This window comes from Tachypleus tridentatus, chromosome 3 (assembly GCF_004210375.1).
Source record: "Tachypleus tridentatus isolate NWPU-2018 chromosome 3, ASM421037v1, whole genome shotgun sequence".
Taxonomy (NCBI): domain Eukaryota; kingdom Metazoa; phylum Arthropoda; class Merostomata; order Xiphosura; family Limulidae; genus Tachypleus; species Tachypleus tridentatus.
Genome location: NC_134827.1, coordinates 116963683 through 116977706, shown reverse-complemented (window position 1 = coordinate 116977706; position 14024 = coordinate 116963683). Strand labels below are relative to the sequence as shown.

Below are 14024 nucleotides of genomic sequence, written 5' to 3'. Positions count from 1 at the left end.
GGTTAATATCACACACTGTGTTCTGCATCGCTGTTTTGCTCTTACAAGACACGTTACCATGGGTCTTGATACAACACCATTTAGCTGTTAATATCACAGTGTGTTCTGCATCAGGTTGTTTTGCCTACAAGACACGTTACCATGGGTCTTGATACAACACCATTTAGCTGTTAATATCACACACTGTGTTCTGCATCAGGTTGTTTTGCCTACAAGACACGTTACCATGGGTCTTGATACAACTGGCCTTAACTGTTAATATCACACAGTGTGTTTTGCATCAGGTTGTTTTGCCTACAAGACACGTTACCATGGGTCTTGATACAACACCATTTAGCTGTTAATATCACACAGTGTGTTCTGCATCAGGTTGTTTTGCCTACAAGACACGTTACCATGGGTCTTGATACAACACCATTTAGCTGTTAATATCACATAGTGTGTTCTGCATCAGGTTGTTTTGCCTACAAGACACGTTACCATGGGTCTTGATACAACACCATTTGCACAGCATATCACACACTGTGTTCTGCACCAGGTTGTTTTGCCTACAAGACACGTTACCATAACTTACACACCATGTAGGACAGTTCTTCAGTTCGTTGTATTCTTTAATTGTTTTCATTGGTGTTTTCATCTTCAACAATTTCGGTACTTAACTCCTGCTGCTATATCAAGCAGCATGTGGACACGAAGACTGCTTCTTAGGTGTGCACGTGCTTTACGTAGGTCGTTGTGAAAGGGTCCATTGGATGGATTAGTTGATCTGAGTATTCGTGTTTATTCCAATAATTTTATCATAATCTTTCGGTTTTAAAATAGCGATTTTAACAACGGTAAGGAGAAATGACTTTGCTCTTCCTAGAATCCATTATTCAGCGTTTTATGTGCATTTAACGTTTTCTTAGCATATCTCAAACTGGGATCCCGAGTGTATGTAGTAATTTGTTATTACTTTGTGTGTTTGTTGGTAGGGGTCTTCAGAACCTAAGATATTTTCAAAGAGAGCCCTAGCAAAAAAAGGTTAGAAACCTCGTGTCTTAAGTGAACACTGTTGACCAGCTAGGTTTGATACATGTTTCTTTTTCAGAAAATTTGCAAAATCTACAACAAGGGCTAGCTACCTGTGATCAGACCACCCTAATTTGTAAATGATGCACCAGGGGAAGGCAGCTAGTCGGCGGCACGTTTCTCACTATCATCTTTCTTTCTTATCGAATACTGGCCTTAAGTCTTTTACTTTTATATATGAGCCCTCCGCTAGTACAGCGGTATGTCTCCGGATTTATAACGCTAAAATCAGGGGTTCGATTCCCCTCGGTGGGCTAAACAGGTAGCCCGATGTGGCTTTGCTATAAGGAAAACACACACTTATAGCGTACCCACGGGCAGTAAACCATGAACCCTAACATTTAAAACCCAAGCGCTCGACTTGAAATATCTTAACATTTTAATGTTGTTCATATTTCAGTGTCACAATTTATGTGAGAATGTTTTTTTTTAAGAGACCCCTAGTGGTATAACGGTATGTCTGCGGATTTGCAACGTTATAATCTGGGTTCCGATACCTGTGGTGGGCAGAGCATAGAAACCCCTTTGTTTAGCTCTGTGTTTAACTACAAATGTTTAAAGATAATTATTTTTGTATAAAAAATCAAAGTTAGGGGAGGAGCGAACTTGTAAGTAGGAGACGCGTTTATGCATAGCCTCAAACCAGGGTGTTAAACAATGAAACGTCACTTGGAAAAAGTGGTAAGATTTGGGGACATCCGCTAAAACTTATCTTGGGGGGGGGGCAGTTCCCCACCCGTGGACACCCATGGCAAGATTTTGCAGAAAATTAAATAAAACTGTTGAAGTAACCGTATCGTAAAGAATCGTGTTATATGTTACTCAAGTTATAATATTTAAAGCTCTAGAATGAAATTCCACTACCCCACCATACCGATATACAGGATGATCGTGAGTTGACAATACACTCAGTACGATGTATTAACCTGTTCAGTGCCGTAGACGAGATAACTCGTCCAAGCCGATCGGTAACACAGTGCCACGGATGAGTTAATTTGTTCTCAATATTACCTAACTTCAACACTAGATGTCAGCATCATACATACATTTATTTGACCTACTTACATATTATTTCACTTTCGATCCAAAATGGCGTCACGAAAAAGTTACAAAAAAAGAAACATTAGAGTTGTATTGTAGCAGCTGAAATACTTGGCAGTCAACAGGTGTGTTTGTAAATTTGAGGTTTATTTCTCTCATGTTTGGAAACTTTATCCCTCTGTAAGTAGGAACTGGGCGTGGCCTATTGTCAGGCTGTGGGTCTTAGATTTGAGACTATATGCGGTTAAACACCCTCTGAATGTTCAGATGCTACAAGGATTACTGTCAGTAACTGAATAAAACTTCTTGCGACAGGGTTTGATGACTAGCTGATCAGTATTTCAAAATTCAGGACGGTCATGCTTGGGTTTCTTCTTATCTGGACACTTGCTACTGATATGTTGAAGTCAAATATTGTTTTGTCGGTATTAAAGTGTAGTTGTAATAAAGATATAGTCGTTGAAATTAGGGAACAGGTTAATCAGAGAAGAGAATGAGGAAACAGATGTAGATACGACTAAAAATTGAACATAACACGTGTTGTGCTTAGTACTGTTAATTACAAATCTTAAACTGTTTATTTAAAATGATTACATTTACAACGCTATTGTTAATTAACGTATCTAATTATCTTATTTACAGTTATGTCTGCTGAGACGGTTTCTACTAAACGAATTTCGGTTAGGGGTGAAAAAATAGTCTTGCAGTGAAATACCATTTATAACATGCTCGTGCAAATGGCTTGCACTAGAAATAGAGAGAATCTAACAACGTATATTTGTTGAATATTGATTTCTTAAGTACTAAAACTGTCTTTACCTTTAAAACTTGTGTTCTTGAGAATGATCGCACTAGGGATCGAAACTGTACCTGTTTTAAAAAAATATTTGCCATCAGTGTAAAATCTGTAACTTGGTAATAAAATGATACTTATAACCAGCAACTGTCTTGCAACGAAACTAAGCCTAAATTTATTAATTGTTATTATATGGCTGATGAAATGTTGTTAATAAATCTAATCTTTTGATTCAATATTTATTTTCCATATAAGGTTAATAACTATTTGTAAACCTGTATGTGTTACTCATTATCCTCAGACATTTATCTTTAAATATTTTATTATTTTGTGTCCACGTGACTCGTGCTTTGTTACTAACTCATCCACAGATTTTAAACATAACTTGATGTTTAACTAATTTTGACTTAAGTTTTTAGCTCAGACCAGTCGGTTGAAATAATTCAACTTTCTGTTGACATATAGTGTATGTTTGAAACTAAGACTGAAGAGTGGCCCATTAGGATGCTTCTCTGCGGGTTCACCTTTCACACCCTGTTCTCGCACTTTGGGGCCATGGTGTACTATGAAATTTACGTTTAAATCAGTGGTTCCCAACCAGGGGTGCTCGCACCCCTTGGAGGTGCGAGATAGTGTTCCAGGGGGTGCGAGATAACATTTGTTTTGGCCACCTTTACCTTTATTTTTAAATAAATAATTACTGTGAGGGGTGTGAGAACATATTAAATTTTTTTAGGGGTGCGGGGTATAAAAAAGGTTGGGAAGCACTGGTTTAAATGTTAGTAGTTGGTCAGATGAAATTAGTCCAAGAGTTAGTGTTGAGCAATGTTGGAGCTGCTTTGCTATTTCAAAATTAGGCATGGTTATGCGTGGATATTTCTTTTTGTAACTTGGCTTGAAAATTTTAAGATAAACCATTGATAGTGAAGTAGATGGCGGCCTTTCCTTATACTTTGACAACGACTTTGAGCTTTGCTTTTATGAGTTATAGAACTAAATAGTTGTAAGTATCATCACACATATTTATTCATGACCCAAATAGAGAAGAAACGAGCGATTAGAAATTTTTCATCAGGTGTATTTGGTAAAATTTAGTAGATGATACTCAGTATGCACAAGGTCATTTAAATGTAGAAGGAATGTTGACCACAGTTCTGAATGTAACACGTGTTTTTATACAAAGTGTGACAAGATTGTATTCAGATGTACAAGTCTTTTATATACCAAAAGTAAAATGTATTTGTATTCAAGACGTGTCTGTCAATTGGTCACGTTAGCCTGACTCGGTCTGTTACAGGTCAAAGTCCAAGGCGATATTCATCTGAAAAATGAAATTCTTTTGTCCATCATACGTTTCGAGTATTGTGTTTATCTAACTTTTTGAACCTTCGGAATAGATATCAACAGTTTTTCAATATCCCTGTATACTATATCTGGTATGTTATCTCCTCTGCCACGAACTGTTGTTAAATCACCAATACAGGGTAAATGAATAGTTAATAACTGTCATATTATACAGCTAATAAATACTTTGTTGAACGGCGCTCTGTAAACGGTCGTGACATGGCCGAGCGTATTAAGGCGTGCGACTCGTAATCTGAGGGTCGCGAGTTCGCATCCCCGTCGCGCCAAACATGCTCGTCCTTTCAGCTGTGGGGGCGTTATAATGTGACGGTCAATCCCACTATTCGTGGGTAAAAGAGTAGCCCAAGAGTTGGCGGTGGGTGGTGATGACTAGCTACCTTCCCTCTAGTCTTACACTACCAAATAAGAGACGGCTAGCACAGATAGCCCTCGAGTAGCTTTGTGCGAAATTGAAAAAACAAACAAACAAACGGTCGTGACATGTGCACCTTGACCTCGACTCGTGCACCTAAGACTACGCTGTTTAATTTCTTGCTCAATATGGGAAGAATCTCGGGTAACTGAGACGGGACATACTTGTCTTGTTTGATAGCCCGGGTTTCGTGAACTTTCTGTTTATCGCGACGGAATATGACTTTGCTTGTATGTCGTAACCGGAGCTGCACAATGGACTGTTTATGCTTTGCCCACAACGAATATCAAATTTATTTTTAGGCTGTGAGCTACTGAGAGGAAAAAGATGATGATTGGCTTCCATTTATACTGCACCTACATTTTCAACCAATCAATAACGTTAATTAAACTTCTAATCTATGTTATACAATAAATAATTCGAAAACAGCGCGGACTTAAAAGAAACGCCGATAAGCTACGCGTAAACAACCAATTAGAAAAACGAAATTTTGACGAATGTGTATTTGTTATCGTATGATAATTTAATAAAATAATAGTATAATGTCATTAAATAAGTAAAGAGAAAAGTAAACCCCACTACGTAATTCATAAGCTAACTGACCTTTTGTTTTTGAGCGACCTACAAAACTAGAAGAGTACTAGTTTTTGATATTTAAACTAAGTTCGTTAAACAACTTGGCACTACTTTATGTGGATGAACACCTTACCACATATAAGGTAAGGTGTAAACCTTTATAGGTTTAGTGTGAAAACTGATAGTTACGATGGACTTAATGGATAGTGGTTGGGTGTTATACAAGTTAGTTTAGATAATTGGTTGGGACCCTTCATACTGGTATAATTCACCTTCTGGGCTACTAATTAGTGCCTTATCACCATATGGGCTCTGGAATGCTAATTTCAAGAGGTAAGTTTATTCAACTTACTTACCCCCAAGTGGTAGTACCTTATTTAATTTTATTTATTTAGTTTTCTCTGGTGTACTTTGGAGAACAGTCACCTTCCCACAACTGTCTGTAGACAGAGAAAAGTGATATAGATGTGGAACATTGTGGGTTTGAGAACGAAAAGTGATATAGATGTGGAACTTTGTGGGTTTGAGAACACACATCTTGCTCTCCTGACTTCTATTTCTTTATTTTACTTCATAATTTAATTATCCTCTGTGAGACTGGTGAACGGAAATTCAGATTGAGAGACAGTGTATCCCCACTACACTACTTCTTCAATCACCTCCGAAACCATGGGTTCATTTCATATCCTACATTTTAGCCAGCGCCCTGGGATTTTTTCAGTTGTTGCAATGTTTTTTTATCTTTGTTTCGGTTTGTTGCTGTTCATAACAAGCTATATATGACATCTGTACATCTTTTCCTTTAATAATTTGATACAGTTATATGGGGCTGTGCACGTTCAAGCTCCCACCATCCTCATTTCAACCGTTGTTTCCATGTAATATTAAATTTGGAATTGTCATGATAAAGTTTTATATGTGGGGCGGATGTACTCATAAATATGAAATATAATTATCTGTGATATATCGTGAAACCTGACTTGTGGTGTTAGGGTGTACCAAATATATCGTTGTTTTCTTGATGTATATGTTTTTAACATCTCACTATCTTCCGCGTGTATAAAACGTCACGTGGGAATCACACCTAATATAGCCTAGAATGTAGATTACAAAAGACGAATATTTGTGGAAGAGAGATGTTGGTATTTGTAGCCTGGTGATTGGTTTCCGTAGGTTTTGGGTTTGACTACTTTTAATTGTTTGTCAGCTATGGTTGAAGGTTACTTAATTTATGCACTTTCGTAATTTATATGTTGATTATGTGAGGTAATGCCGTAAGATATTGGTAAGTAAGACTTAGGTGACGAAACCTGCGTAATGAGTGCATTACTGACTCAGTGTTTTCTACAGTTTATGTGAATCCAGATTAATATAGAAAAAATCTCGCGTTGTTACTGAGTTCACTTGATCTTTTTTTTTACTCACTAATTCACGTGTTATCAAGTTACATAACCATTGTTTATCGGACATTGATTGTTTGAGAGAAAAGCGACATTGTATTGTCTACTGTGTCCACTGCAGGAAACAGAACCCTGTACTTTAACATTGTAACTCTGTAAACTTGGGGCTGTCTCGTTAGGAACAGCAGTAAACGAGATTCGAATTACTTGTTACGTGCTGTCTTTGTTAATGTTCGGTAACTTAGCCGAACTGTTACTGTGGGTAACGTGGATAAAGGTGCGGTAACTTAGCTCAACTGGTACTGTGGGCAACGTGGATAAAGGTGTGGTAACTTAGCCCAACTGTTACTGTGGGCAACGTGAATAAAGGTGTGGTAACTTAGCCCAACTGTTACTGTGGGCAACGTGAATAAAGGTGTGGTAACTTAGCCCAACTGTTACTGTGGGCAACGTGAATAAAGGTGTGGTAACTTAGCCCAACTGTTACTGTGGGCAACGTGAATAAAGGTGCGGTAACTTAGCCCAACTGTTACTGTGGGCAACGTGAATAAAGGTGCGGTAACTTAGCCCAACTGTTACTGTGGGCAACGTGGATAAAGGTGTGGTAACTTAGCCCAACTGTTACTGTGGGCAACGTGGATAAAGGTGTGGTAACTTAGCCCAACTGTTACTGTGGGCAACGTGGATAAAGGTGTGGTAACTTAGCCTAACTGGTACTGTGGGCAACGTGGATAAAGGTGTGGTAACTTAGCCCAACTGGTACTGTGGGCAACGGATAAAGGTGTGGTAACTTAGCCCAACTGGTACTGTGGGCAACGTGGATAAAGGTGTGGTAACTTAGCCCAACTGTTACTGTGGGTAACGTGGATAAAGGTGTGGTAATCTCCCAGCCCAACTGGTACTGTGGGCAACGTGGATAAAGGTGGGTGGTAACTTAGCCCAACTGGTACTGTGGGCAACGTGGATAAAGGTGTGGTAACTTAGCCCAACTGTTACTGTGGGTAACGTGGATAAAGGTGTGGTAACTTAGCCCAACTGTTACTGTGGGCAGCGTGGATAAAGGTGTGGTAATTAGCCCAACTGTTACTGTGGGCAACGTGGATAAAGGTGTGGTAACTTAGCCCAACTGTTACTGTGGGCAACGTGGATAAAGGTGTGGTAACTTAGCCTAACTGGTACTGTGGGCACGTGGATAAAGGTGTGGTAATCCAGCCTAACTGGTACTGTGGGCAACGTGGATAAAGGTGTGGTAACTTAGCCCAACTGGTACTGTGGGCAACGGATAAAGGTGTGGTAACTTAGCCCAACTGGTACTGTGGGCAACGTGGATAAAGGTGTGGTAACTTAGCCCAACTGTTACTGTGGGCAACGTGGATAAAGGTGTGGTAACTTAGCCCAACTGGTACTGTGGGCAACGTGGATAAAGGTGTGGTAACTTAGCCCAACTGGTACTGTGGGCAACGTGGATAAAGGTGTGGTAACTTAGCCCAACTGTTACTGTGGGTAACGTGGATAAAGGTGTGGTAACTTAGCCCAACTGTTACTGTGGGCAGCGTGGATAAAGGTGTGGTAACTTAGCCCAACTGTTACTGTGGGCAACGTGGATAAATGTGTGGTAACTTAGCTTAACTGGTATTGTGGGCAACGTGGATAAAGGTGTGTAACTTAGCCCAACTGTTACTTTGGGCAACGTGGATAAGATAATATATCTTTGCCACGTCCACGTGACTGACGTTTATGAATTTTGTCTTTTGTTTAGTAATATGTATCACCAAAAACTAACTGATGTTGTAAGTTTCAGGAAGTACAAATCCGTCGATGTTTTTTTCATTGGTTGAAATGTAATAAAATATCAACTTTGGCAACTCTGAAGGACTCTTTATTTTTAAACGTCACGAGAAACGTATCCGGTGCTCAATGTTTATCAATTATTTTCTAATGTGATCGTGCTGATGTCGTGTCAACGTTTGTATTCCTGCACCAAACTTCTAACAGCTTTAGAAACACAGTTCTCGCTAAGCTGACCTTTCTCTGGCCTTGGCAGCTGGTCTGGTTTGTGCATGCGTGTTTGCCCTCCCCTTCCTGCAAGCAATGCTTGATCGCTGTACACGTCGTGTTCGAGATGGTGAAACTAGCAAGACTCCTGGGATTCTAGCCTCGTTCTAGGACAACTGTAACGGCTAATGACGTAGAGATTGGTTCATCTAATGTTTCTAAACAACAACATCTTGAAGTGGCAACAACATTGAGAATCGGCACAAAAATAAAGGATGTAAAGAAGTGACGAAATGGACATTATGAGGATGAGAAAGATGATGGATGGTTGGACAGGTAAGAATCCAGACATAAAAACTCATAATAACCAAGAAAACAGAAGAAGAACAAAATATTAAAATAATGAATATCATGGAGGAAATCAGAAGTGATAAATGACTTTGATTAGAACAGATATTAGATAGTCACTGACGTCAGAGTATAGCCACTTGTAGTTAGATCGAATCCCTGTTGCATCTCGACCACTGAGAATAGAGGGTGAGTTTTTGTTGTTTTCAAACACATGCACTAAAGACATTTTCCCAGGGATAGTTTGATGTCGCAATGCGTATACGCCACATGTAAGGCTACTGTGTATACAGTCAGGACACTACCTACCACTGTATAGATTGTTGTAGTCAGTTCATACAGTCAGGACACTACCTACCACCGTATAGACTGTTGTAGTCAGTTCATACAGTCAGGACACTACCTAACACTTTATAGACTGTTGTAGTCAGTTCATATAGTCAGGGCACTACCTAACACTTTATAGACTGTTGTAGTCAGTTCATATAGTCAGGACACTATCTACCACCGTATAGACTGTTGTAGTCAGTTCATATAGTCAAGACACTATCTACCACCGTATAGACTGTTGTAGTCAGTTCATATAGTCAAGACACTATCTACCACCGTATAGACTGTTGTAGTCAGTTCATACAGTCAGGACACTACCTAACACTTTATAGACTGTTTTAGTCAGTTCATACAGTCAGGACACTACCTAACACTTTATAGACTGTTGTAGTCAGTTCATATAGTCAGGACACTACGTTGCCTTAGCTTTGCTTAAAGAAAACGAACAAGTACATGTAATGTAACGTATGTAATGAGCACTACCTTACACTGTGCGTGTAATGAGCACTACCTTACACTGTGCGTGTAATGAGCACTACCTTACACTGTGCGTGTAATGAGCACTACCTTACACTGTGCGTGTAATGAGCACTACCTTACACTACATGTAATGAGCACTACCTTACACTGTACATGTAATGAGCACTACCTTACACTGTACATGTAATGAGCACTACCTTACACTGTGCGTGTAATGAGCACTACCTTACACTGTGCGTGTAATGAGCACTACCTTACACTGTGCGTGTAATGAGCACTACCTTACACTGTACGTGTAATGAGCACTACCTTACACTGTACGTGTAATGAGCACTACCTTACACTGTACATGTAATGTAACGTATGTAATGAGCACTACCTTACACTACATGTAATGAGCACTACCTTACACTACATGTAATGAGCACTACCTTACACTGTACGTGTAATGAGCACTACCTTACACTGTACATGTAATGTAACGTATGTAACGATATATTATTTAGGCTAACTCTTGAAGCTGTTCTAAAAATATTCCTTTTCTCATTTGTAGAAATTCGTTTGTAAAAAATACTGTATTGTATGTGGTCTTGTAGTCAATCAGCTGTTACTTTACGGACGTATGACGCTAAATGACGATTTTTGATTTCGTACGGTGGACATGGCGCAAATAGGCCATCGTGTAATTTTGCGTTTAAAACAACGTTGTTTTACATATCTATCTCTTTTTAGAACATTCAGTTCAGTTCTATTGTAGTCTTGGTTTCACTCAGTTTCGTTTGGTTTGCTTTTTGAATTTCTCGCAAAGCTACACGAGGGCTATCTGCGCTAGTGTGACACTAGAGGGAAGGCAGTTAGTCATTACCACCGATTCTTTATCATGTTGTTATTGTTTAGTTTTCCGCATAAATATTTGTAGCCTTGCGAACAGTACTATTAAGGAAAAAAGAAAATGATATGATTGGATGTACTTTATCAACTCGTCGGTTTTAATTAAACCTAACGATTTTATAGACAGACAGTACAAATCGTATATGTATAGTGGTAACTGGCTTTTGAAGGTGCTGGTTTGTAAGATAGATTTTGTTCGTTTTAGAGCAGAGTCACCTTTGGTTATATTCTATATCCACCCAGATTGAAGCGTTACACGTGCGCGAATGTATTGTAGTCTCACTGGGATATACTGTAGGTCTGCTGTAACGAATGCTTCTAACTTTATGACGTCACTAAAGGCAACAAACCAGGTTCTTAAACGTATATAATTGCTGTCATGATCGTACAAGAGCAACGTTATTGGTTTGTCAAGTTCTGGGAAAGTCTCGTTTTCTCTCACAACCTTAACTTGTTCTTACTGAAGTTTACTTGACATAAATAAGACTACTATTTATTATTATTTTGTATATATGCTTCCTGTAGATCTGTGTAGCTATCCAGAATATCTACTGTCTCATAATGTAGCTACTCTGCCACCCTCCATTCTATGGAAGATAACAATTTAAGGAAGAAAAATAAAACGTAGCGCCATCTAGTGTTACTTTTTTTTTTTTTTTTTTTAGGAAAGACCAGCTTAGTTGTTTTATTGTACAATGGTGGCAATAGATAATGTGCACGCGACGTCTGTAATGATGGACAATCCCCATAGCAATGTCGTGCTTGCGTGACACAATGGTCGTCACTTACTTGATGGGGGTAAGGTTACTCAGGTGGTTCTATAAAGAAAAACGAAATGTTATATTGACAACGTGTTGTTAAGATTCGTGTCATTTTCAAGGCACGGTTTGATTATAGCAGTTACTAGTTTATTTATTCTTGATGCATATTAAATACCTGGTACTAAAAACCGTGGAATTAATGACGTTGTAGGGGTACTTCTAAATTAAAAATATTATTACGAATGAATAAAAATATAGAAAATGCGAGTAAAATGTGTTAAATGTGGATTTGAACAGAATTATGTAACTTCAAGAAATAATAGATGTATCTTAGTTATGGAAAATACGAGTGTTCTACACACCAGTGGTTGTTTTCATGTTGGCATCTTGTCAGAGACTATCTATTTCGTAAGATACAGGTTAGCTCTGTTCAACCAATTTTATGTTCTTATTTTAAAAATGGAGTTTGGTGAATACAGATCGGCTTTGTTGAACTAATTATGTTTTATGAATGGAGTTTTGTGAACAAAAGCAGGCTCTGAATATCCAATTATATTATCTTCACTTATCAGTGTAGCTTTAAGTACAAACCTAACGTGCTGTTCTCAATCTTTTCAACACTAGGGGTCGCTGCCTCCCTAAACTTTCGCGAACTGTTAATGTTCCAGGACTCCAACAAGCCACCAAGATTTACATATAAATATCATGTCAGTTTTTGTTAGTTTTCGTGTAATCCCACAGAGGTCGTTGATACAGTGAAACAGACGATATACAGTTTGTAAATATAAAACGTAGGGTTAATGTTAACGACATGTTCATAGCAATAGGATGTGATACAGTTTGTTTGTATATTCATTCCATATTTCTTTATGATTCGCTAGTTCATGTGTTTCTTATTGGTCGAAACAATAGTTCAACTGAAGTAGATGTGAACTAGTTATATATAATTCTGCCACATCGCAAAATTAGACGAAGATGGGTGGTAACAGAGCATGGCTGTAATAAGGTGAGAATATAAAATCAAAAGACACACCGTTTATATGTTTAAGTGCTTGCGTTAGTATTTAGTGTTATTCCGTATTCTTTCAGTCGGAGGTTTAGTTTGATAATGTAAGATTTAGTAAAGTATTATAGCACGTATTTAATGTATATTTTGATGACTTTTTAGGAACTCTAGAGGGAAGAATTGTACCGATAAAGAATGGTACGTGAGAGCTGAGGTAGAACCCACTCAACATTTAGAGAAAGGGCGTGTCTCTATCTGTCAGTCATATAATTTTGTTAACATGTATTGCAGTCGGTACTGAAATTTTATATTTCGATATGTGATTAATATTTTTACATTATTTTGTGGCCTCCTAGATTTGTTTTGCTACTGTAATACAACTGAAGCAGGTTTAATAGAAACTATTAACTCTTCTTTCGACGATAGAGGGTTGAATATATTGTATTAAAACAACTTTGAATAAGCAAGCACGTGACAACCACAACCAACATGAAGTCGCAGTGGAACAGATTGTATCAGAACTACATTTTGCCATTCTTTTGAACAAGGGAAGTGAGATGTTACTGGAAACTTCATACACTCAGACAATGTGAGTAGATCGGGGAAATACAATTTCAAGAGAGGGATATCCCTTTTACTTAATGGTTTTAAGGAAAAAAAAAAGGAATATGGGTCAATTTGGGGTCATATGGGTAATTCAGAAAGAAACATGAAACAAATAATGGTAATAAGCAAAGTGCAGCATTTTGTAACAGGGGAGAATCATCGAGCACAAAGGTCAGTCGTAAAGGTCGTTTGAGTGATCCAAGCAACAGCATATAGTACAATGGATGAATACTCCCATCTTGAAAATTAACTAAATTAACAAAATATGTGTGCTTAACTGTCGTACATGAAGCACGTGGAAAATGAGACGAGTATTCATGCAATTTCGTACGCTGGACACACCGTGTGTGTTTTTCTGAACTATCGCGCTGTGTAAAATGGTCCTCGGAAACCTTCGTTCCCGTAGACTATAATGATTATGGAAACATTGCAGGGAGGAGGGGTGTGCTTTGAACGTGACAATATTACGTCGAAGTCTTTTACATTGGAATCTACATTGCAGGAGTATCGTCAAAATGCACGGTCTTCAGGTGGAGTAGGACAGGACGTGGTGAAATAGATTACAACCAAATAGTGAGGTGCCTAAATTAATAGAATATTACCAACTTACGTCATCGTTTAAACATCAGACACAGCGTTTGAGAAGGCCAGAAGCTAAGTTGTTGCAGAAAGTTGGAATAAGAGCATGATATGTGATAGTAATAAAGGAGTTCTGATATACCTGTATAAAACCAAATACTTATCTTTGTTTGTATACACCAACAGGGAGGTGTTGAACATAGTAAACTAACAGATTCGTATTCTTATTGTCGGGAGTTTACGATATCTTTCAATCTTCCTTGCATGTTATTTCCGATCCTAGCTCCCCCTGTTGGATGCATTATGAACAATACCTTCCGACGAGCTACATAATTCTGCTTACTATTATTAAACATTGTTGTTATCT

The 14024-nt window shown here is 38.3% G+C and overlaps 1 protein-coding gene across 4 annotated transcripts in view; it reads left to right on the top strand.

The window, feature by feature from the left end:
- The first annotated feature begins 5551 nt into the window (after positions 1 to 5551).
- LOC143247839 (homeobox protein extradenticle-like) overlaps positions 5552 to 14024 on the top strand; it is a 127249-nt gene continuing 118776 nt past the window's right edge. The window contains exon 1 of one of the 4 annotated variants that reach the window (XM_076496365.1): positions 5552 to 5594. In XM_076496365.1, coding sequence (XP_076352480.1) covers positions 5567 to 5594 — 28 coding nt within the window. In that variant the 5' untranslated portion in view covers positions 5552 to 5566. Of the gene's footprint in view, positions 5595 to 8630; positions 8993 to 14024 lie in introns of those variants that run through there. The other 3 variants (XM_076496366.1, XM_076496364.1, XM_076496368.1) reach the window with 3 other exon arrangements.